Source organism: Rhinopithecus roxellana, chromosome 8 (genome assembly GCF_007565055.1).
Source record: "Rhinopithecus roxellana isolate Shanxi Qingling chromosome 8, ASM756505v1, whole genome shotgun sequence".
Taxonomy (NCBI): Eukaryota; Metazoa; Chordata; class Mammalia; order Primates; family Cercopithecidae; genus Rhinopithecus; species Rhinopithecus roxellana.
This window is the reverse complement of record NC_044556.1, coordinates 17887169-17912154: the sequence shown is the minus strand read 5'-3', so window position 1 is coordinate 17912154 and position 24986 is coordinate 17887169. Positions and strand designations below refer to the sequence as shown.

The following is a 24986-nucleotide window of genomic DNA, read 5'->3' as shown; positions in this document are numbered from 1 at the left end:
GGGTGCTGCCACAGGGTGGCCAGGGAGCTGCCAGTGTCGGGAGGCATTTGGGACCCGTCCAGGTTGGGCACTGGCTGTGCCCTGCACAGAAATGATGGGCCAACCGAGGAGTCCCTGAGCAGGACGTGCCTGGACCAGAGTCTGGGTTGGGAAGAGAAGTCTGGCCACATGGGCCTGGGGGCCACGTGAGGGGTGGGGGGTTGGGCTGCAGCAGCTGCTGCCTTGTGAAGCCGGAGGTGGACAAAGCGGCCTGAGAACTCCAGGAGCTGTGAGTTGGTGGTACCTGCTTTCAGGCTGCAGCCTTGGGTACCTTCACCTGTCAGGGAAGCCAACAGGCCCCCCGAAGACGGGCATGCAGCCTAGGGCAAGGCCCATGTCTGTCTCTGGAGGCTGCCCCCACCCTCACCTGACCAGCCAGCTCCTCCCCAAGGCCACCACAGTTGGCAACAGGCAGGAAATGAGCCTCACAGGCCCTGTTGCCAGCGACCCAGCACTGCGGGAAAACTGTAGCCACTCAGCATCGACTTGGAAACAGTTTCAGCAGTTGAGAAGCCAACAGGCCTTGACAGTGGGAAGGAAAGTGCTGTTTGTTTACAGAGCTGCAGCACCCCGCCTCTTAGTCCAGGCAGAGCGCCAGAAGTCATGGGAACTCATTATGGCAGGAGTAGGGTGTCGGGCTTCAGAGAGGAGGGAGATGGCTCAGAGCAGACGACAGCCTTGATGGCTTTTTGAGTTTTCTCTTTAAGAAAAGTGGGGGGCATTTCAATTCCTCTCTTTCCTCCTTCTGAAGAAAGCACGTGATTTCCCTTTGCTGAGCAGAGGGGTGCCCTCTGAATGAAACCCCAGATGTGGGTGCAGGGGTTGGATCTCCTGGTCAACACTGAGCCCAGGTGGACGTGTTGTATGGCTAGGGAGCCCGGGCTGTAAGCCCCAAGCACAGGGCTGCTGTGGGCAGAACAGTTGAAGAGACAGCTGTACACGTGTTTTGTTTTTTGTTTTTTGTTTTTTGTTTTTGAGGCAGAGTCTTGCTCTGCCGCCCAGGCTGGAGTGCAGTGGCCAGATCTCAGCTCACTGCAAGCTCCGCCTCCCGGGTTCACGCCATTCTGCTGCCTCAGCCTCCCGAGTAGCTGGGACTACAGGCGCCCGCCACCTCGCCCGGCTAGTTTTTTGTATTTTTAGTAGAGATGGGGTTTCACCATGTTAGCCAGGATGGTCTCTGTCTCCTGACCTCGTGATCCACCGTCTCGGCCTCCCAAAGTGCTGGGATTACAGGCTTGAGCCACCGCTCCCGGCCTGTTTTTTGTTTTTTTAAAGATGGGACCTTTCTCTGTCACTCAGGCTGGAGTGCTGTGGCACAATCATAGCTCACTGCAGCCTCAAACTCCTGGGTTCAAGTGATCCTACCTCAGCCTCCAGAGTAGCTGGGACCACAGGTGTGTGCCACCACATATGGCTAACTTTTAGATATTTTGTAGAGACAGAGCCTCACTATGTTACTCAGGTTGGTCTCTGACTCTTGGGCTCAAATGATCCTTTCGCCTGGGCCTCCCACTGTGCTGGGATTACAGGCATGAGTCAGTGCACATGGCCTCATACACATATTAATAAATCTGTGGGTCCTTCAGCCAAACACTTGATCAGAAATTATCTTAGCACACCACTTTGGGTACAGTGAGGGTTTTTTTTTTTTTGAGACGGAGTCTCGCTTTGTCACCCAGGCTGGAGTACAGTGGCGTGATCTTGGCTCACTGTAAGCTCCGCCTCCCAGGTTCATGCCGTTCTCCTGCCTCAGCCTCCTGAGAAGCTGGGACTATAGGCGCCCGCCACTACACCCGGCTAATTTTTTGTTATTTTTTAGTGGAGACAGGGTTTCACCGTGTTAGCCAGGATGGTCTTGATCTTCTGACCTCATGATCTGCCTACCTCGGCCTCCCAGAGTGCTGGGATTACAGGCCTGAACCACCGCGCCCGGCCTTTTTTTTTTTTTTTTTGGGATGGAGTCTTGCTCTTTCGCCTCGTCTGGAGTGCAGTGGCACTATCTCGGCTCGCTGCAAGCTTTGCCTCCCAGGTTCACACCATTCTCCTGCCTCAGCCTCCCGAGTAGCTGGGACTACAGGCACCCGCCACCACGCCAGGCTAATTTTTTGTAGTTTTAGTAGAGACAGGGTTTCGCCATGTTGGCCAGGATGGTCTGAATCTCCTGACCTCATGATCCACCCACCTCGGCCTCCCAAAGTACTGGGATTACATGCGTGAGCCACTGCGCCCGGCCCCTGCCCCCCACTTTTCTTTTTTTGAGACAGAGTCTCGCTCTGTTGCCGAGGCTGGAGTGCAGTGGCGCAATCTCGGCTCACTGCAACCTCCGCCTCCCGGGTTCATGTCATACTCCTGCCTCAGCCTCCCAAGTAGCTGAGAGTACAGGTGCCCACCACCACATCTGGCTTTTTTTTTTTTTTTTTTGTATTTTTAGTAGAGATGGGGTTTTACCGTGTTATCCAGGACGGTCTCGATCTCCTGACCTCGTGATCCACCCGCCTTGGCCTCCCAAAGTGCTGGGATTACAGGCGTGAGCCACCGTGCCCGGTCCAGTGAGGGTTTTTGAAACAGCTTATGTTCTGGTAGGGGACACTGTCTGTTAAGATGTGGATGTGGCCGGACGCAGTGGCTCACACCTGTAATCCCAGCACTTTGAGAGGCTGAGGTGGAGAGATCACGAGGTCAGTAGTTCAAGACCAGCCTGGTCAATATGGTGAACCCCCCTCTCTACTAAAAATACAAAAATTAGCCGGGTATGGTGGCATGCACCTGTAGTCCCAGCTACTCGGGAGGTTGAGGCAGGAGAATCTCCTGAACCTGGAAGGCGGAGGTTGCAGTGAGTTGAGATTGCACCACTGCACTCCAGCCTGGGCAACAGAGCGAGACTGTCTCCAAAAAAAAAAAAAAATTCTTGTGAATGTGCGTGTCCCTCTGTCTCACAGTGCCCCCCATAGGCTGCTCCTCCTCCCTGTCGACCAGCCTGGCCCTATACGGGTGAGTGCAGCCCTGCTGTCAGGACCCCACTGAACAGACGCTGGAGGTGTGAGTGCTGGCTCTGGGTATTCTGAAAGCACAGCTTTCTGGGTTAATTTGACAGATCAGATTTTGAGAGAGAAGATCAGAGTGATGTTGTTATGAAGCACTTTTGGGGGAAGGATTTGAGGCACTGTTGAGCTTGCTCGGCCGACCCTGTTCCCAAGGATGCCAGGGCATCATTGTTCAGGACAATGCAGGGAGCAGCGTGCTAGACCCTGCCCACATCTCTGCATCGGGAATAGAGGGGAGCCTGCTCTCCCCAGGGCTCTGGGCACAGCCACGCCTGCCAGAGGAGAGCTTGACCAGGCCTAAGGCTGGGGTGCCACTTGGCACCTGGGTCTTCACAGCAGCTGCTGAAAGTGGCTCTGACATCTTTCTTTCTTTCCTTTTTTTCCTTCCTTTCCTTCCTTTCCTTCCTTCCTTTCCTTCCTTTTTTCTTTCTTTCTTTTCTTTCTTTCTTTCTTTCGACAGTCTTGCTCTGTTGCCCAAACTGGAGTGCAGTGGCCGGATCTCAGCTCACTGCAAGCTCCGCCTTTCGGGTTCATGCCATTCTCCTGCCTCAGCCTCCCGAGTAGCTGGGACTACAGGCTCCCGCCACTTCGCCCAGCTAGTTTTTTGTATTTTTTAGTAGAGACGGGGTTTCACCGAGTTAGCCGGGATGGTCTCGATCTCCTGACCTTGTGATCCGCCCATCTCGGCCTCCCAAAGTGCTGGGATTACAGGCTTGAGCCACTGCGCCCAGCCTGACATCTTTATTGACTTTAGAAAAACAAAAATGGGCCGGGCGCGGTGGCTCAAGCCTGTAATCCCAGCACTTTGGGAGGCCGAGATGGGCGGATCACGAGGTCAGGAGATCGAGACCATCCTGGCTAATATGGTGAAACCCCGTCTCTACTAAAAAATACAAAAAACTAGCCGGGCGACGAGGCGGGCGCCTGTAGTCCCAGCTACTCGGGAGGCTGAGACAGGAGAATGGCTTGAACCCGGGAGGCGGAGCTTGCAGTGAGCTGAGAGCCGGCCACTGCACTCCAGCCTGGGCGGCAGAGCAAGACTCCGTCTCAAAAAAAAAAAAAAAAAGAAAAAAGAAAAACAAAAATGGCAGCCGCATGGGGCCAGCATAGGACTCTGAAGAGCAGGCTTGGGAGTGACTGCCTCTTGCAGTTCAGGGACCCCCCGTTTAACATCAGAAGGGTTTATAAACAGTCCCCACCTCAGGCTGGGCAGGGTGGCTCTGGCCTATAATCCCAGCACTTTGGGAAGCTGAGGTGGGAGGGTCCTTTGGGCCCGTGAGTTTGAGACCAGCCTGGGCAGCATAGTGAGACCCCACGTCTACAAATAATAAAAAAAAATTAACCAGGCATGGTGGTGCGCACCTGTCGTCCCAGCTACTCCAGAGGCTGAGGTGGGAGGATCACTTGAGCCCAGGAATTTGGAGCTACAGTGAGCCATAATTGTGCTACTACACTCCAGCCTGAGTGACAGAGCGCGATCCTGTCTCAAGAAACAATCCTCCCCACCTCTCCCCGATCTTCCCACACAAACACATTGCCCACCAGAGTTATCAGGTGATTTTGCTGTCCAGGATTTAGGTCGCCTGTGATAAAGTCAGTTAAGGCTCTGACACAGTTCTGCTGCCTGCACCTCCCACTTCTAAGGCTGTGTGCCCTGAAGGTGCCAGCCATGGGCAGCAGGTGGCGCTCTTGGCCGCCCAGGGTCCCCAGGGAGCAAGCTGGCCTTTGCTGTGGTTGGTGTGGTGCCTGCCGCCAGCACTCTCTATAGTCTCATACCTTTGGGCACCCGCTCAGCAGCACTGGCTTAGGACACGGCAGCGCCCTCTCTGTTCCCTAACACTTGGATTCTTGTTGCAGGCAAGAAGGTTCAGTTTCGGAAACCAGCCCCAGGTGCGACAGACGCGGTGCCCTCCCGCAAGCGGGCAACCCCCATCAATTTGGCGAGTGCCATCAGGAAGAGCGGTGCCAGTGGCGTGAGCGGGGGCAGCGGGGTGTCCCAGAGGCCCTTCCGTGACCGAGTGCTGCACCTCCTTGCGCTAAGGCCCTACCGCAAGGCCGAGCTGCTGTTGCGGCTGCAGAAGGACGGCCTGACACAGGCGGACAAGGACGCGCTAGATGGCCTCCTCCAGCAGGTGCGTGCCGCCCTGATGTCATGTCTTTACCAGTGGTCTCCGCAGATGGTCTTGTGCGGGTGGAATGGGCCAGAGCATGGAGACTGGGATTGGGGGCTGGCAGGGAAGAGCCCTTCCTGGGTTCAGAACCTGCCTGAGAGCTGGGACCTCTTTGATTAGAACAAGCTTAGGGGGCCATGGGTGCATCTCTGGGCATGGCCCTGACTGTTTAGGGTTGAGAGGTGGGCTCAGCATGGAGCCCAGGCCCTCCTTCACTGTCTGCTGACACGTGGGCCCTGGGGCCTGGCACAGTGGAACCAGGCTTCGGCTGCAGGCGATTCGTGGACTCAAGGCCTGGGGAAGGAATCTACACTTGCCTGGCAGAGCCTGGCGGGCCTCAGTGTGAATCAGCTGCCTGCTGCCCTCCACCTGCACCTCCAGGCGAGGGGCTTCACGTCTTGGACCATAAGGCTTCCGTCTGTGACCTGCAGTGCCCCTCCCTGGGGTTGGAGGCTAGGCCATCTGGAATGTGGTGCTGGCAAGTGGAGCCTGCTGTTGAGAAACACCCTGGGCATTGGAGCAGGTGTGATGGCCCTGACTACCTTCCACCCCTGTCACCCATGGAGGTTCCTGAGGCTCCGTCCTGGCTTCCTGGGGTCCCTGGGAAGGGGAGTGACTCACACTGGCTTCAGAACATCAGCCAGGCTGTGCAGACACAGCCCTGAGGTGAGCTGAGGATGGATCTCCTTGGATCGCAGCTGTGGTCGAGGAGGAGGCACCGCTGAGCCTCTTGCACCTCTTGGGATGATGGAAGTGGGATGTTTGGGGTCACATCCAGCACCTCAGGAACACAGGTGATGCCTGCAGCAGAAAGCATACACTGGCATGCTGGGATAGCAGCTGTATAAAGGGCGTTCTTCCATGTTTGTGGAGCTCCTCATAGGCGTCCCGCTCGGGTGAACGCCTGGTGGGACTGTGCTGCACATTCCTTGGGAGGATGTCAGCCTAGCCCTCGTCCACCTACACCCTGCTCCTGAGGCAGGGCTGGCATGGTGCCAGCAGGAGTTGCTGAAGGGAGCTTGATGGAGTTACCAGATGTGGAACCTTCATTGACCTGGCCAGGAGGTGCCTGTGCTGGTGCCTGGCTTCTCCAGGTAACTTTGGTTCAGCACCTCCTGGGAGCAGGCCCGGCCAGCGTCTGCAGGCAGAGTGTCCCTTCCCGTGCCACTGTGACTTCCCGTGGACAGCTTGTCTTCTTCTTGCTTCTATATTCATTATGCAGCTGCTTCCCCCCAAGCAGCTATGGGGGTCAGCAGAACACTGTTGCCTTGCAGAAGCGGAGGGGGATGTGCCTCACCCACACTGGTCATTTCCAGCCCCTCACAGGCCTGCAGACACGCTGAGGAACAGCAGTGACAAAATTGCACCCCTCAAAGGTGCTTGGCCCCCCCTCTGGAAAAATCTAGAGCAGAGATGGAAGGTGACCACCTCTAGGACTGGCTGGGCCCCAGGGTTGAGTAATGTTTAGCAAAGCCCATTGAGAGCCATAAAAATATTCAGCCTTTGACCTACTAATCTGGCTTCTGGGAATCCCGTCAAAGGAAACTGTTGCCAACCTGAAAAAAACTGCACACAGTAATGTCTGTTTATGCTACAGAGAAACTGGCAGCAGTTTGAGGGTGGAATATTACTCAGCTGTTAAAAATGCTCCCCATGGAATACGCTGTGACGCAGAGCCATGTCAGATGCAACAGAAAACAGTGGCTACTGTGCCTGCAGCAAGATGGAGACCAGAGCGCCCTGCAGGCCAGCATGCAGCGCCCACTCAGGGCAGTGACCTGGAGCTTCCTCAGGTTCCTTTAAGGCAGATATTCTGAATCCATCTTTGTTAGCAGTCTGGGAGACGAACTCAGCTTTTGTCAACCAGCAACAGCAAGGCATGCTGGTTGTAGGGAAGGTGGGGTCAGACCTGGCCCCGGAGGTACCCCTCACCCAGCATCCCCAGCTGTGGCTGACTCTGCCCTGGGAGTTGTGATCAGAAACAGGGTGGAGCCCAGTACTGTGGCTCACGCCTATTTCCAGCACTTTGGGAGGCTGAGGTGGGAGGGTCCTTGAGGCCAGGAGCTCAAGACTAGCCTAGGCAAAATACTGAGACCCTATCTCTACAAAAAAATAAAATTTGCTGGGTATGATAGTGCATGCTTATAGCCCACCTGCTTGGGAGACTAAGGCAAGAGGATTGCTTGAGCCCAGGAGGTTGCAGCTACAGTGAGCCTTGATCACACCACTGCACTCCAGCCTAGAAGAAATAGGAGCCGGGTGTGGTGGCTGGAATCCCAGCACATTGGGAGGCTGAGGTCAGAGGATCGCTTGAGCCCAGGGGTTCAAAACAAGCTTGGACAACATAGCGAGATCCCATCTCTAACAACAACAACAACAAAAAAATTAGCTGGAGTATAGTGGTGCACACCTGTGGCCCCACCTACATGAGAGGCTGAGGTGGGAGGATCGCTTGAGCACAGGAGGTCTAGGCTGTAGTGAGCCAAGATCTTGTATCAAAAAAAGGAAAAAGAGAAAGGGCTAGGGGGGCCAGGGGACAAGTGATGGGGTCTCAGGACTGCAAGTGATAGCCCTCCCCTTTTTGGAGCCAGCCTGGCCCAGCACCTGTAAGACAGTTGAGTCTGGACCTGGCTTCATGAACCTCATTGTCCCTTCTGCACCCTGAGAATTGTGTGCGGGGGAACTAGGGGTGGGAGGCAGCACGGATCGGTAGTGGGCCATCCTCTTTCCTCTCCTCTGTCTCCGTCTGTCTCTCACTGTCTCTGCACACCCTCCCAACCTCGCCATAAGATCTTTTTTCTCTAGTCCCCCGCCTCTCGTAGGCTTCCCACAAAGTGATGGCTGGCTCTGTCTTGCAGGTGGCCAACATGAGTGCTAAGGATGGCACGTGTACGCTGCAGGACTGCATGTACAAGGACGTGCAGAAGGACTGGCCTGGCTACTCGGAGGGAGACCAGCAGCTGCTGAAGCGGGTGCTCGTCCGGTAATGCCGCCTCCTGTGCCCCAGCATGTCCCCCCCACCATGAAGGCAGCCAGAGCTTACCCAGAGGATGTTGGGGTGGTCTTGTGTGGTCCTGAAGGCTGCAGGGCTTGGGAGCAGGATGGAAGGGTCCAAACAGGCCTCTCTGGCCATCCTCCCTACTGCCCACGTGGTGCCCCAGGGCCTCCCATGGTGGGGGAAGGCCACGCCCACAGAGGGGGATGGAGGTGTGAGTCACTGGCCCCAACCTCAGAATCTTCAGACAAAGGCTTCAGTCTGCCGGGACCCTCCTCAGCTGTCCCCAACTTCCCCTCATGCTTCCCTCCACAACCTGGGCATCCCCACAGGGCCTCGGAAGTTCACTGGCTTTTTGAAAAGAGCCTCTCAAGAACCTGAAGTAGAGAGAAATAAGGCCAAACACTCCCGGCAGGTGTCATTAAGCGGAGTTAATTAAATGCATCCCCTCAGGCTAATTGGGACCCAGGGTCAGGAGTGGCAACAGCTCAGGGGAACAGTGGTTATGGAGGCAGGCGGCTAATGATTTCCTTCTCCACGGCTGCCAGTTAGGGAGCTTGGCTACGGAGCTTGGGCTGTGAAGCAGGCCAATCTGCTAATTAGTCCGTAAGTGATTTCTCAGGGACTCGGAGGTATTTATGAGTTTGTAGTTGTTTTTTGGAAGTTCAGCTGTTTAAAGCAGTAATTGCCTCTGGAAAGCAGAGTGAAGTTGGAGGTCCACTCTGCTCCCCTGAGAGGGTAGTGCCTGCCTGTCCACCCTGGGTGTGCAGGTTGGGGGCCTGCGGGGCACTGCCCTGGCTGGCGGCAGGCTGGCGGAGGGCACAGTCTTGGCAGAAGACCCCCCCCATCCTCACACCCTGTGTCCTCTCCCTTGGCCCCCTGGGTTCCTCAGACCCTTAGGGCAGTGGAAGGAGAACTGCCCAGAGCTAGTGGAGTGAAGTGGAGAAGCCTGGGCTGCTTCCCCGGGATGCAGGCTCCAGAGCTGCCTCCAGCTCCCGTGATTCGAGGCTCATGTTCCATGTGCTGAGTGAGCTGCTGGGCTCGTGCCAGCCCCTTGACACTCCGTTTTTACTCTGGGCTGGCATGGGGATCAGCACTGCCTTCACAAGCTTCCACTAGCGTGCAGGGGGTAGGGTTAATGTCCCTGGGCCATAACCACATAGAAGGTGACCCGCAGTGTCCCTCTGCACAACTGTTTCTTATTTTTTTTTTTTCCTATTTAGCACCCCCCGCAAGAAAGCCCCATTTATAGCAGTTTTTGACACCACGGCCTCAAAGCAGGGCCTTGGGGTATTTGTTACCAGCCGGGCTAGCCCAGGGCAGGCCGTTAGCCCAGTGCAGGCCATTAGCCCAGTGCAGGCCATGAGACAGATGGGATGTGGGGGCCTAAGTCACTGCAGGAGTGTCCTCAGCTGAGCCGGCACCACATGTGGCTCTGGGGGTGGTTTCTTCACTCATGTTCTCTTTGTTCATCACGTCCAACCCCGAGCTGTCCCTGGTATCCACATCTCCTCTCATCACTGTCCATGGGTCAGGGGTCCTACAGGTCCCCCCAAGAGTTCCTGGTTCCTCTGCCCAAGCCACACACTGCCTGGTGCCCTCACCTCCAACCTGAGCCACTCCCCTCTTATGTGAGCCCCATGCCAGAGTCTACACTCCTGCTTGTGCTCCTCCCTGGTGCCAAGGGGGCACAACTCCTGGAGCACCTCTCTGAGGACAGGGCTCTGGGAGGACTGCTGACCACATCTTCATGCCCAGACAGTGGTCCTGCTGAGCTGGCGGTTGATCACGTCTAGACTTGTAGAGTCCAAGGTGCTTTCCCTTCACGTTGAAGGTCAGAGGCTTCCCACCCCAAACCTGTGCTGGTCCACACAGCCAGGGGCTGGCCAGGCACCTACTCTGGGATGGTGGGCACCACCGCCCCTGCAGGCTGAAAACTTGCCTTATCCATCCATCCATCCTTCTATTCTGTGTGTGGTAGTGGAAAGACCTATCCTTCTGCACGCCACCTCAAACTGCCTTTGGCAGGCTGCTAGAGTCTATCCTCCTCTTCCTGGTTTTCATCTCTTGCTCTTTTTTATTCTCCTTTTTTTTTTTCTTTTTTTGAAACGGAGTCTTGCTCTGTAGCCCAGGCTGGAGTGCAGTGGTGTGATCTCGGCTCACCTCACTGCAGGCTCCGCCTCCCGGGTTCACGCCATTCTCATGCCTCAGCCTCCCGAGTAGCTGGGACTACAGGCACCTGCCACCACGCCCAGCTAATTTTTTGTATTTTTAGTAGAGATGGGGTTTCACCGTGTTAGCCAGGATGGTCTCAATATCCTGACCTTGTGATCCGCCTGCCTTGGCCTCCCAAAAAGTGCTGGGATTACGGGCGTGAGCCACCGCACCCGGCTTTATTCTCCTTTTGGGAGACTTCTTTGACATTTCTCATCCCGTCTCTTAATTTACTAGTATTTCTAGTTTCTTTATTTTTCTTGAGACAGAGTGTTGCTCTGTTGCCTAGGCATAGAGACGAGGTTTCACCATGTCCAGGCTGGTCTTGAACTTCTGACCTCAAGTGATCCGCCTGCCTCAGCCTCCCAAAGCACTGGGATTACATGCATGAGCCACCATGCAAGGCCTATTATTTCTAGTTTCTGAGGGTCTTCCCCACTGTGTTTTCATAGCATCGTGTTCTTTTTTTTTTTTTTCTTACTGAGACAGAGTCTTGCTCTGTTGCCCAGGCTGGAGTGCAATGGCATGATCTCGGCTCATTGCAACCTCTGCCTCCTGGGTTCAAACAACTCTGTGCCTCAGCCTCCTGAGTAGCTGGGATTACAGGTGCCCGCCGCCATGCCTGGCTAATTTTTGTATTTTTAGTAGAGATGGGGTTTCACCATCTTGGCCAGGCTGGTCTTGAACTCCTGACCTCATGATCCACCCGCGTCGGCCTCCCAAAGTGCTGGGATTACAGGTGTGATCCACCGTGCCTGGCCTAACTCATCATGTTCTTTTTTTTTTTTTTTTGAGACAGAGTCTCGCTCTGTTGCCCAGGCTGGAGTGCAGTGGCCAGATCTCAGCTCACTGCAAGCTCCGCCTCCCGGGTTCATGCCATTCTCCTGCCTCAGCCTCCCAAGTAGCTGGGACTACAGGCGCCCGCCACCTCGCCCGGCTAATTTTTTTGTATTTTTTAGTAGAGACGGGGTTTCACCAGGTTAGCCAGGATGGTCTCGATCTCCTTACCTCGTGATCCGCCCGTCTCGGCCTCCCAAAGTGCTGGGATTACAGGCTTGAGCCACCGCGCCCGGCCTATCATGTTCTTATTTCATGGAAAGGATGTCTTTCTCTCTCTCTCTCTCTCTCTCTCTCTCCTTTCTTTCTTCCTTTCTTCTTTCTTTCTTTCTTTCTTTTTAGAAGAAGTCTCACCCTATCGCAACCTGGAGTGCAATGGCCCAATCTTGGCTCACTGCAACCTCTGCCTCCCTGGTTCAAGCAATTCTCCTGCCTCAGCCTCATGAGTAGCTGGGATTACAAGCACGTGCCACCATGCCGGGCTAATTTTTTGTATTTTTAGTAGAGGTGGGGTTTCACCATGTCGTCCAGGCTGGTCTCGAACTCCTGACCTCAAGGGCCTCAGCCTTCCAAAGTACTGAGTTTACAGGTGTGAGCCAGTGTGCCCAGCCAGGATGTCTTTTTTGTTTGTTGGTTTTTTGAGACGGAGTCTCACTCTGTTGCCCAGGCTCGAGTGCAGTGGCGCAGTCTTTGCTCACTGCAACATCCACCTCCCAGGTTCAAGTGATTTGCCTGCCTCAGCTTCCCGAGTAGCTGGGATTACAGGCGCCTGCCACCACTAATTTTGTATTTCTAAGTAGAGACAGGGTCTCACCATGCTGGCCAGGCTGGTCTGGAACTCCCAACCTCAGGTAATCTGCCCATCTTAGCCTCCCAAAGTGCTGGGATTACAGGCATGAGCCACCGCACCCAGCCCAGGGTGTCATTTGTAACCTACTCTTAAGGATTTTTTTTTTTTTTTTTTGAGACGGAGTCTCACTCTGTCGCCCAGGCTGGAGTGCAGTGGTGCGATCTTGGCTCACTGCAAGCTCTGCCTCCCAGGTTCAAGCGATTCTCCTGCCTCAGCTTCCCAAGTAGCTGGGACTACAGGCGTGTACCACCACACCAGGCTAATTTTTTGTATTTTTAGTAGAGACAGGGTTTCACAGTGTTAGCCAGGATGGTCTCGATCTCCTGACCTCGTGATCCACCTGCCTTGGCCTCCCAAAGTGCTGGGATTACAGGTGTGAGCCACTGTGCCCGGCCTCTAAGGATGTTTTTTCAAAAAAAAAAAAACAGGTTTATTCAGATACAGTTCATGTAACACAAGTCACCCATTTAAAGTGAGCAGCTCAGTGACATTTTTTTTTTTTTTTTTTTTTTTTTTTTTTTTTTTTTTTTTTTTTTGAGACGGAGTCTCACTCTGCCGCCCGGGCTGGAGTGCAGTGGCCGGATCTCAGCTCACTGCAAGCTCCACCTCCCGGGTTCACGCCATTCTCCTGCCTCAGCCTCCCGAGTAGCTGGGACTACAGGCGCCCGCCACCACGCCCGGCTAGTTTTTTGTATTTTTTTTTTTTTAGTAGAGACGGGGTTTCACCGTGTTAGCCAGGATGGTCTCGATCTCCTGACCTCGTGATCCGCCCGTCTCGGCCTCCCAAAGCGCTGGGATTACAGGCTTGAGCCACCGCGCCCGGCCCTCAGTGACATTTTGTACATTCATTATGTTGTGCAGCCACCACCTCTGTCTAGTTCCAGAAAATTTTCATTTCCCCAAAAGGAAACCCTGTCCCCATCAGGAGTCACTCCCCATTCCCTCCCACACTCCCAGCCCCTGGTAACTACTAATCTGCTTTCTGTCTCTATTGATTTGCCTGTTGTGGACATTTCAGATCAATGGAATTATACACTATGTGGCTGACATGTAATCTGTGGAAACTTGTAGCTGTGAGGAATGTTGAACCAGGACCTGGCGTGGTGGCTCATGCCTATAATCTCAGCACTTTGGGAGGCTTAGGCGGGAGGATCACTTGAGCACAAGAGTTCTAGACAAGCCTGGGCAACACAGTGAGACCCTCATCTCGACAAAAAAATGAAAAAATTAGGCATGGTGTTGTGCTCTTGTGATCCCAGTTACTCTAGAGGCTGAGGTGGGAGGATCACTTGAGCACAGGAGATGCAGGCTGCAGTGAGCTGTGACTGTGATTAGAAGCGTGAACCACTGCACCCGACCTATTTTCTGTTTTTTTATTCCAGTCATCCCTGGGTGTGTGAAGTGGTATCTCGTTGTTTGTTTTTTGTTTGGTGGGTTTGTTTGTTCATTATTGCTCCTTGCTGGGCAGGGCTAATGCATAGGTAGTGTGCCCAGAGTAGCTGGTGTCTCGTTTTGATTTGCATTTCCCTGATGACACATGGCATTGAGCATCTTGTTACGTGCTTTTGGCCAATATGTATAGCTTCTTTGAAGAAACGTCTATTCAGAGTTTTGTTTTCCCAAGGATACTGAAACTGGCATTTTTATGTATTTATTTTTTGGTTTTTTTGCTTTTTTTTTTTTTTTTGAGACGGAGTCTCACTCTGTCGCCCAGGCTGGAATGCAGTGGCCAGATCTCAGCTCACTGCAAGCTCCGCCTCCCAGGTTTATGCCATTCTCCTGCCTCAGCCTCCTGAGTAGCTGGGACTACAGGTGCCCGCCACCTCGCCCGGCTAGTTTTTTTGTATTTTTTTTAGTAGAGACGGGGTTTCACTGTGTTAGCCAGGATGGTCTCGATCTCCTGACCTTGTGATCTGCCCGTCTCGGCCTCCCAAAGTGCTGGGATTACAGGCTTGAGCCACCGCGCCCAGCCTGTTTTTTGTTTTTTATGTATTTATTTTATGTTTTTGAGACGGAGTCTCAGTCTTATTGCCCAGGCTCATGATCTCTGCTCACTGCAACCTCCGCCTCCGGGTTCAAGTGATTCTCCTGCCTCAGCCTCCTGAGTAGTTGAAGTTACAAGTGCCCACCACCACACCCAGCTAATTTTTTTGTATGTTTAGGAGAAACAGGGTTTCACCATGTTGGCCAGACTGGTCCCAAACTCAGGTGATCCGCCCGCCTTGGCGGATCTAATGCTGGGATTACAGGCGTGAGCCACGGCGCCCGGCCTGTTGATTTATTTGTTAACGTTTTCATCTCCCTGTGGAGTCTCTTTTCTTTTTTTTTTTTTTTTTTTTTTTTTTTTTTTTGAGGCGGAGTCTCGCTCTGTGCCCGGGCTGGAGTGCAGTGGCCAGATCTCAGCTCACTGCAAGCTCCGCCTCCTGGATTTACGCCATTCTCCTGCCTCAGCCTCCCGAGTAGCTGGGACTACAGGCGCCTGCCACCTCGCCCGGCTAGTTTTTGTATTTTTAGTAGAGACGAGGTTTCACCGTGTTAGCCAGGATGGTCTTGATCTCCTGACCTCGTGATCCGCCCGTCTCGGCCTCCCAAAGTGCTGGGATTACAGGCTTGAGCCACCGCGCCCGGCCAAGTCTCTTTTCAAATGTATTTTCCTGTTCCTTTGTTTTGAGGTCTGACATTTGTTGCTTGGAAGCTGCAGTGCAGCCCTTGGGGACACTCTGCACAGCTTGGGGCCTCTGAATCCCGATGTGCCCTAGTCCTGGGCCCTGTTTCTTCCCCTGAGGCCACACATCTGGCCATCCTGTTATCCAGCTGTGGCCCAGGTAGCTTCCCAACTGCCTGGAGGAGTGGCCCGAGCCTCTTTGCTGCCTGACAGCCCTGGGCTTACTGCCCTGCAGCCCCACCAGCAGTGATGAGGACCTGGAGTAGAGCTGTGGGGGATGGCCCTGCAGCAACCTGTTGTCCCCTGAGGTCGTGGTGCCTCTTGCTCTGGGCCCTAGATTCTCTGGATCCTGCAACAGTCACCACTCATGCTTCTGCTACGCTTCCCGGTGTCTTCACTCCTTCTTTTGTCTCTGCCTTGCCTGTTTAGCGGACGCAAATGCCTGTCCTCAGTTTTCTGTCTTTAACTGGCAGTTCTGTTTATATCCACATGGCTCTCCTCTCAGGCCACCAGGGAATTGATACCTGCAGTGGTCTGCACCTGAGCCCATTGGTTAGGGAGATGGGCTCTGGGTGTCACTGGCTGGCAGAATGGCCATGGCCCTGGACTTCAATCTCCCTGCGGGGCCTGGAGCGGCACTAGGCTCCCCTGAGATGCACAACCCCTGGGAGTTGAACAGTTGGGTCAGAGAGGATACCCGTAAGCTGCAGGGTTGCTGGCGGGGGTGGAGGGTTCCACTTGCCCAGATCACATGGAGTGGGAGAAGGAGCATGCACTGGGGTGTTTCTTCCTTTCTTCCCCAGCTGCATCACCTGGTCATGCTGGTGGCCACTCTGCCGCCCTCCAGATCCTGCTGTGACCTGGGCTTCCAGGAAAGCTGTCTCATCCTAGGCCAGGGCCCTCCGTTCTCTTCTGCATTTTGGACAGTTTCTGCAGTGAGCGTTCTGAACAGGATGAACAGCTATCTTTAAAAGCAGGGTCCAGCACCCTAGTGTGTGTCCCTGGTCTCTCTGGTAGCAGGCACCTACACAAAGTGACCCTCCTCTGGGCTCAGGGGGAGAGTGAGTGGGGAAGTCCTCCTTTGGGTGAAGCTGGCGGCAGGATGGGCTCAGGCCCAGGCTCCTATGACCCCTTGGCCCTGCTCTGGATTTGGGAGCAGGAGGGTCCCTTCCTTGAGGCATCTCCACCAGGCCCCCATGTAGATACAGGCCTGGAGTCCTGCCTCTCCTTCGCAGGAAGCTGTGCCAGCCACAGAGCACCAGCAGCCTCCTTGGAGACCCTGCTGCCTCCAGCCCCCCAGGCGAGCGTGGGCGCTCGGCTTCACCCCCACAGGTAAATGGGGCAGGCCTGGGGTGACTGTCCCGAGCACCTGCAGGGCACCCTGTGTTGCGTCAGTAACCCTTGTCACCTTCCTCACCAGCTCCTTGGAGCATGAGCTGCTCCAAGTTGAGCCGTCTCCCTCCACCCAGGGACCAAGGGGGAAGCTGTCGGGTTGGGGTTGGGGGCAGATTCCTGCCATTGTGGCTGCAGCACCCCAGTGTCACAGTGCGGAACCTGGGACAGGGGGCAGCTCCCTGATGTGGGGTTGCCCCCGGACCTCCTGCTCCTGTGTCACAGCTATCGCTGGGGAAGCATGCTGAGCACAGCAGCGCTTTAGACCAGTCCCCAGGGGTGGCCCGCTCACACGCTGGGCCCTGCCCTCCCCCTGCATCTATCCCAGCAGGCTGATGGGCCCCAGCTGAGGCCACCCTGAGCGGTACCTGGGACCTGACTTGGTGCCCGGGCGCCCCCGTGTGGCCAGTGTGGGCCTTGCAGGCGGCACTGGGTTTTCTGGCTGGGCCAGGGGATTGCCTGTTGCTGCCCAGCTGCTCTGTGCTCCCCTCTAAAATGGTCTCTGTTCCTCTCCAGAAACGGCCACAGCCTCCTGATTTCATCGACCCCCTAGCCAACAAGAAACCCCGGATATCGCACTTCACTCAGAGAGCTCAACCTGCCATCAATGGGAAGCTGGGCGTGCCCGATGGCCGTGAGGCTCTGCTGCCCACCCCGGGCCCGCCAGCCAGCACGGACACCCTCAGCTCCAGCACCCACCTGCCCCCGCGGCTGGAGCCCCCAAGGGTCCACGACCCTCTGGCCGATGTCAGCAATGACCTGGGCCACAGCGGCCGGGACTGTGAGCATGGAGAGGTGGCTGCCCCAGCCCCTACTGCGCGCCTCGGCCTGCCCCTGCTGACGGACTGTGCCCAACCCAGCAGGCCCCACAGCAGCCCCTTGCGCAGCAAGCCCAAGAAGAAGTCCAAGAAGCACAAAGACAAGGAGAGGGCGTCTGAGGACAGGCCTCGGGCCCAGCCTCCAGACTGTGCACCTGCCACCCATGCCACCCTCGGAGCCCCAGCAGACGCCCCAGGTAGGTGCCCAGGCAGGAGGGCGCTGCTGCGACTCCAAGTACTGGCCCCACACCCGCCTCACCCTCATGGGGTGTTGAGGGGGCTCACGCTGTAGAAGCTGGGAGAGGGAGCCCTGTTGCCCCAGGCCCTGTCAGATTCGCCCTGTGTGCCCGGCATCTGGCACCCTATGTTCCTGCATCTGGTCCTCTCCCTGCCCATCTGGAGTGCCTGGTGTCACTTGTAGTCAATGTGCCAGGCCAACACTGGGGACCGGCGGCCCAGAGCCTTGTGGGGAACTGAGGCCACAGAAGGGGCTAACATGTGGAGAGGAATGGGGCCCAGGCCCCAGCTCTGACTGCAGGGAAGCCCCAGGAACCAGGGCCATGCTGAGGTCTGCTGGGGTTCAGGGAAGGCAGTAGGGGCCCAGGCAAGCCAGCCCTATTCAGGGAGAGGCAGCGCAGGTACGGATAGGCAGATCCTGGTGGGAGAGGGATAGCACCTGGACCTCCGTAGGCCCCGTGCGACTGTTGTGGAGTGTAGGTTTCTGCTGTGGGGACAGTGCCTGGCAGGCTGGAGTTGGGGAGCCAGGAGACCTGGGCAGCTCCGAGCCCACAGCCCAGGCACCTGAACCGAACAGCAGCAGCACCCGCCCAGCATCATGGCCATGAGCCTGTGCAGCTGTTCGTTTACAGGAACCAGCAGAAGCAGCGGCCAGCGTGCAGTGGCTGTTCCACCGCCATGTGTGGCAGGGGCTGCAGTGGTCCCATGTGGTGATGGCGGCCAGTTGCAGATAACCACCTCGCTCTCAGCGCCGGCTGGCCCAGGGCAGCCCAGGTGGTGTCACCTGTTGTGCTTTTGGGTTGTGTCTCTGGGGAGGAGGCTGAGTCAGGGACATTCCTAGGATGAGGATGGGAGCCCCTCTTCCATTATAGCTTTGTGTTGCTCAGAGGGCCATGCCCTGTCCCCTGCTGTGGCTGGAGAGCAGGTCCTCACAACTGTGGCTGGGTCTTACTGGATAGGAAGGAGGACTTTTGGGGTTGGGTCAGCCCTGCCTCGTGCTGGGCTTCCCACCTCCCGTGGGACTGCATGTGGAGGCCAAAGGGGAGAAGGTGGCCTCACTCCCTGGGCAGCCTCTCTGACCAGGGCTGTGCTTAGGGCAGGACTCCTGATTCCCAGGACATACCCACACCCCACAGCCAGACCTGGGCCAGGATCTGTCTCAAATGGCCCAGGTCCAGGGTCCACAGACCACTCTAGGCTGTGTCCCTTCCTTGGGTGCCCAGTGCCTAGGTGCCAAGACAGGCCTGGGGACTCAAGGTGGTTTCCTATCTGGCCTGATGCATGTCAGCCCCTAGGCAGCTCATCCCCGGCCCAGGAGCTGTCATCTCTACCACAGGTGAGAAAGTGTAAACCAGGGGTAGATGTCCCAAGCACCAAGAAAAGGACAGTAGAGTCACCAGAAGCTGAGCCAGGTGCTGGTGGTCCATGTTACCCAGGGTCCCGAAGGTGGTACATGTGCCTGTGCCCCTGCCCGGGACAAGCAAGTAGAGAGATGTGGGCTGTGAAGGGACAGATAGGGAGAGGAGCTGCTGTGGGGGTGTTCCCCAGGGCCCCAAAGCAGGGACCAGCTTGGCCGGCCCCACACAGCCAGAGCTGAGCGGGAGTGGGGACCGCTGAGGTTTGCCAAGGGCTAGACTTTAAAGGGCCCACTGGTACCAGGTTGAGCTGACCCTGAGCCTTGATTTCCCCATTTGTCATCCTAGCTGGTGAAGATCTTGGGGCCTGTCAAATGCAGTGATGTTGACCAGCCTGACACATGGCAGTTACCTGTCCTAGAATACCCACAGAGGCCACTCTGGCAGGAGCATGGGCTTGGCTTTCCCAGCTGTGCCTTGCCTGTCACTTCCTTCCGGCCCGGACCAGGGTCAGATTCATTCAATACATGCCCAGTGGGTTGCAGCCCTGGGAAGGCCACAGCCTTTTAAAGACAACCCAGGTGGGGGTGGTGGCGATTTTGAAGGCAGTGCCTGACCCAAAGTTGGGACTGTTAAAAACTTTGTAGGGAGTGAGCTTTGTCAACTTTTGGGAATTTGGCAGCAGAGAAGCTGCTGTGGTCAGCCCAGGTGTTGCACTGAGAGAGAGGGCTCAGCAAACTGGAGATCGCAGACTCCTGCTCTCTCAGGGGATAGTGCAGAGGGCCCCTGAAAATGTGCACGAGGGCCAGGCACGTGGCTCCGCCTGTAATCCCAGCATGTTGAGAGGCCAAGTCAAGAGGATCACTTAAGTCCAGGAGTTCAAGACCAGCCTGGGCAATATAGGAGAGCCTCCTCATCTCTACTAAAAAGTAAAAAAAAAAAAAAAATTCACTAGCTGTGGTGGTTCACACCAATAATCCCAGTGCTTTGGAAGGCCAATTCAGGAGGACTGCTTGAGGTCAGGAGTTTGAGACCAGCCTGGGCAACACAGTTGGACCCCATCTCTACAAAAAATGTATTTAATTAGCTGGGCATGGTGGCATATGCCTATAGTCCCACCTATTTGGGAGGCTGAGGCAAGAGGATCACTTGAGCCCAGGAGTTCAAGGTTGTAGTGAGCCATGATCGCACCATTGCAACTCCAACCTGGGTGGCAGAGCAAGACCCTGTCTCTAAAAAAAAAAAAAAGTGTACCGAGGATACATCTGAAATTGATAAAATCATTTCTGTATTGGAAAGAAAGTCATTGCAAGAAGGCCTAGGAAACGCACTAAATTGTAGTTGTGATCCAAGGGGATGAGGCGACTGTGTTCCTAGGTGATGGGCACTTCAGTCCTCCTGCCCCTCCTCCCTGATTGCCAAACCCTCAGGGGTGTTGTCATATGTGGCCAGGACACCCCACCACATGGCTGAGGAGCAGGACAGCTGCCTGGGGTCCCATCTAGCCATCAGCTGTGCAGTTTTGGGCAGGCCCCTGAAGGGCTGAAGGGCTGAGCATCATCATGGACGCTTTGCTCACGGATGGCCGATTGGGGTGGCCCATGGGTTCCTCTGGTTGGCCCTGTCCTGGAGCTGCCTTGTGGAGCCTGCAATTCAGTGTCTAGTGGAAAGGACAGGACGATCTGGGTGGGGCGCAGACCAAGGGCCTGGAACTTTGTCAGCAGCAAGAGATGCAGGCCCTGCTGGCCGTCTTGTCTTTGTCTTGCCTGGCCAGAGACTGGGACGCCCCAGAGACTCGGGTCAGGCCAGGGGTCATTTGTTTTCAGCTTAGTGACCTTTAACATGCAGTCAGTGGAGGCAGCAAAGACCTGGCCTGGGGGAAGCTCTGACCGGTTGTGCAGGCTTTGGCCCTGCAGTTCCCTGACCTGTCTGCTGTTTGCCAAGAATGTGACTGTGGTGATGCCTGGGCGCTCTGTGTCCTGCAGGGCTTTGCCTTGGACACGCAGGTGCATGTTGAACTCTGCTCGACACCTGGAGGGCACGCCCAGGTCCAGCAGCCCACAGTTGCCAGGTGCCAGGTGCTCAGCCCTTGCACCTGCCACACAGTCATCCCCTCTGCCGTCCCTCCATGTCCCTCCAGCAGCAAAGCGTGCACTTTTCACGCGTGTCCCCATCCTGGCATGCTTCCTGCAGACCGGTGCCATGGGTGCAGACTCAGGAGGTATGTGTTTGTTCTCATAGGTTTAAACGGAACCTGCAGCATTTCCAGTGTTCCCACGTCCACGTCGGAGACGCCCGACTACTTGCTGTGAGTGTTTGTCCGGGCCCTGCAGGCCAGGCCTCCCTTTTCTGGGTTCAGACCCCCTCCCCCAGCACTGCAGGTTGTCAGAGGCAGAAAGCCACTGCAAGTCTGAGTATGTGAATTCCAAACATAGCAGCCTTTTCTGGGCCAGGCCCCCTCATAAGCCAGGGGATCACCCGAGAGGCCAGGCCGCCGGCGGAGCCAGGATGGCCGCTGCCTGGGTGGGGCTGGGTCCTTCCAGCCTCCACTTAGTGGCCCCTCTCTCCTGTCTCAGGAAGTACGCAGCCATCTCCTCTTCGGAGCAGCGCCAGAGCTACAAGAACGACTTCAACGCCGAGTACAGCGAGTACCGCGACCTGCACGCCCGCATTGAGCGCATCACACGGCGGTTCACGCAGCTCGACGCCCAGCTCCGGCAGCTCTCCCAGGGCTCCGAGGAGTATGAGGTAGAGCCGGCCCACTGTCTGCTGTGCCCCGGCCCTGGCGGGAGCCAGGGCCCATTTGGGCGCATACCATCGCCAACGCTAGCCTACTGGCCTGCTTGGTGGCCCCAGAGTCTGGCCCTTCCCCAGGCAGCGCTTCTCCCCCTGGTGCACTCCATGGGGCAACTCCATGGTTCTGGCCCAGCTCTGGGGCCCTGTTGTGGGAGTCCTTGAAGGCAGCCCAGCTTGTCAGCCTCCTTTGCAGTGGGGACAGCTGTGACCCACCTCCTTGGGTGGGGGCGATCCAGGGTACATGGATCCCCACACGTTTGAGCACCGGGGGTCCTCTCACAGCCCAGGACACAGGGCTCTTGGTACCTGTGCCACACCCTCGGGAGACTCCGCAACTGAGCCCTGTCCAGCACCTTGGAGCCCATCCATGCTGCCACAACTGTAGCAGGGGGAGGTGACAGGTCCCTGTGGTCCCCTGGCTTGAGCTCACAGCTCCTTCAGCTGCCCTGTGTAGACAGAGTCTCCACCCTCAGCCACAGCCTTGGACACAGCCTCCCCACCTGCCACCTTTCGGAACTGGTGACCTGACTGCAGGGCTGGGCCCGATTAATCAGATGCCGGGGTATCTCCCGGCCAAAGCCCCTTTAGCTTCCAAAGAGGATGACTCATGATGGGGTTCTAGGGGCTGCGAGCCACGGGTTCTTGGGGCATCTCTCCCTCCCCTCCCTCTTTGCTGCATACCCCACCCAGCCCCCCATCCCAGCCCCTCCGCGACATGGATACTTCCTTGTCCTCCCACGCCCCCATGACAGCAGTGCCCCACCTGTTCTTGCCTCCAAGGGACCCGGCAGCCTTTCCCTCATGCCCCATCCAGTCTGGAGCTACAGCCGCTGCAGACCCATGGGGTGTGACTTGCCCCTGTACTTGAGGTTGCCCCACCTTCCCACCCCTCACCCTTCTCAGAGCACCTGGGACCACTCAATTTGAGTTTCCTGCAGGCGGGGATGTATTCTGTCATCTCAAAATTTTGTTTTTCTTCTAGACTACTCGAGGGCAGATTTTGCAGGAATATAGAAAAATCAAAAAGGTGAGAGTGTCTCTTGTGTTGGGATGGGCTCCAAGTGAGCCGTGGGAGCCGGAGGGAGGAGGGTGGGCCCGGGGCAACCTCCCTGCCTGCTACTTCTAAGGTGTGGGGGAAGAGCCTTTGGGTCTGAGGCCAAAGTTGCCCCGCCACCCCCAGCCAAGTCTTCAGCCGTGGCATCCCGGCCCAGCCACACAAGCTGAGGAGGTGCGGGGAACTAACTCCCACTCTGCCCTTGGACCACAACCCTCCTTGCTGGGCACCAAGCCCAGGTTTTTGGTGGGGGGGGGGTGGGCACTGGCCTGCTCGCAGCGGGGAGCAGCACCCAGGGAGGCTCTGTCCTGAGCGTGACTGTGCTGTCCCGCAGACCAATACCAACTACAGCCAGGAGAAGCACCGCTGCGAGTACCTGCACAGCAAGCTGGCCCACATCAAGAGACTCATCGCCGAGTACGACCAGCGGCAGCTGCAGGCTTGGCCCTAGCCGCCCGCCCCGATGGTGGGGATCTGGGAGGGTGGGGGGAGCAAAAAGCGGGGAGAGAGGATTTATTTAAAAAAATAAACCCAAGGAAGATGCTCATCTGAGCCAACACCGCCGGCTTTCAGGGCAGCCCCTGCAGACGTCTCGCCCTGGCAGGTGGCTGCAAGCCCACCTTGGCCCTCCCTGCGCCTCCTGAGCAGTCCCTGCCTATGACGGGCTCCCCAGAAGCCCACTGCCTCCTCCCTGGCTGCAGCCCCCGGGGTTCAGCCTCCTCTCTCGCCAGAAGACTCCTAGACCCTCAGGGCGGCACGCCTGCCTTTTCTAGTTTTATACAAAGACAGCCACTTTTAGCTACTGCTAATGAGACTTGAGTCTATTTTTGTACAAAAGAGAAGCAAAATCTTTTTTCTAAACCTGTGCCTCCCTCTCCTCGGACACCCAGGGTCTAGCCGCTGCCCTGGGTCCTGCCTGCAGTATTACAGAGGCCGTCGAAAGGTGCAGCCGCGTTCTGAGGGCGCAGGGATTGGGCACGTGGCCTCTGCTAGTCTCTGGCTCTATGTTTAGGCACCCCCGTCCCCAGCCTCTCCTCCTCGGGCAGGGTCTCTGCTCCAGCAAGCAAATGGGGTGGCCTGGGTGGCTATTTTGAGAACTCCAGCTGGTGTCCCCAGGCAGCTGCTCAGAGCCAAGGGGGCAGAGGGCTTTTGGCGCCCCCAGGCCTGCCCTGTTATTTGAGGCCCTCAGCTGTCAGGGGCCACTGTGTTTCTGTGCTCCAAGTTGAGACTCGGCTGCAGCGGCGTCCGATTTTACTTTGCGATGTCCTCGGTTTCCCATTTGCTGCTGCTGCTCATTCCACACTGTTGAGACCTTGTAGTCTCGATGCTGCTGGCCTCCCTCCGTCCCTCTGTCCACTTGTGGGTCCTGGGGTCGTTTTAGCAGAGCCACCGCCAAGGTTTGCACTCAGGGAGGGGCTGATGGAGGGCTGGGTGCCTTGGGGTCAGGGAGGCCCCAGGGACCCATGGGCAGAGCTGGGGAGCCAGGAGGATGGGTCCGCCTGCTCTAGGGGTGCAGGCTCTGCAGATACCCCAATTGCTGCTTTGTTGCTGTGCCTACTCTAGCGTCCCCCAAAGCATCGGGGGGCCACGCAAGTGTGCGTGTGTGTGTGTGTGTGGGGACCCCCCAGGGCATGGTGGGGTCTGAGGCGTGTGTTCCCATTTAGGGCTGAATGAAGCCATGACTTGGGAAGGTGGTGGTGGGGGTGGCTGTGACTCAGGGCCCAGGGATCACATGGGGGTCACTGCTGCCATCAGCAGTCAGGCAGGGAGAGCAGAAATGCAAAAATACAGATGTGTCTATTTTTCTAAACTGGGGGGTGGAGGGGTGCTTCCTGATGGCTTCCAAAGAGCTGACCATGGAGGGCCCACAGTGCATCCCACCCCTGCCCAAGAGTCTCTCTCCCTTGGGACCCCCGGGTTCCCAGAGCTCCGAGGAAACTGATCCTTCATGTTTCAATAGCTGTTGTTGTTTTTCTCTTCTGGGCCGGCCAGGGAAGGGCCGAGCAGGCTCCAGGGGGTCTCCAGGGTCAGCTGGACCCCGCTGTGTTGCCCGCAGCCAGCCCTGCAGACATGGGTGAGGTGGGATAATTTCAGGAGGTCCCAGCCCGGGACTGCCTGCCCCTCTGCCCTGGGAACCAGTCCAAGGGGCTGTCAGTTGAATTTGCCTTTTTGTTGTTGTTGTTGTTTTTGCTGTTTATTTGTTCTCCTTTTAAGGGATTATGAAGCTAAGAAAAGTTTTGTGTTTTGGGGGTTGGTGGACAAAGTTCTAGCTGATTAAATATGGTCTAACTTATTGATACTATTTTTTTTCTTTTAATGTTGTACTGTGGAGAAAAACTATTTTGAGCCATGGGGTTGGTGTTTACAAGAACTTTCCACTTTTGCCAAAATGTTACAATTGAAAGGCATCTGCATCTTCAGTTTCCTAATATTTTCTTAAAAGATCTAGTGTCCTTTTTGTACACTAAACAGGTGAATGCTGACTTTTTTCATTCTCCAATAAATTTCACTGAACTGAA

At 56.2% G+C, this 24986-nt stretch overlaps 1 protein-coding gene and 1 pseudogene across 2 annotated transcripts in view; both read left to right on the top strand.

Moving 5' to 3' along the window:
- The window catches only part of ELL (elongation factor for RNA polymerase II), an 87370-nt gene extending 62384 nt beyond the window's left edge, over positions 1-24986 (top strand). Inside the window, exons 5-12 of the mRNA XM_010386653.2 lie at positions 4941-5215; positions 8113-8237; positions 16051-16147; positions 16724-17222; positions 20859-20925; positions 21194-21365; positions 22396-22440; positions 22802-24986. Of these exons, the coding sequence (XP_010384955.1) occupies positions 4941-5215; positions 8113-8237; positions 16051-16147; positions 16724-17222; positions 20859-20925; positions 21194-21365; positions 22396-22440; positions 22802-22918 (1397 nt within the window). The 3' untranslated portion in view covers positions 22919-24986. The remainder of the gene's footprint in view (positions 1-4940; positions 5216-8112; positions 8238-16050; positions 16148-16723; positions 17223-20858; positions 20926-21193; positions 21366-22395; positions 22441-22801) is intronic.
- Positions 24146-24986, top strand: LOC115899264 (annotated as a pseudogene). The gene has a single exon (XR_004058981.1). The product of XR_004058981.1 is annotated as an uncharacterized LOC115899264 (transcript).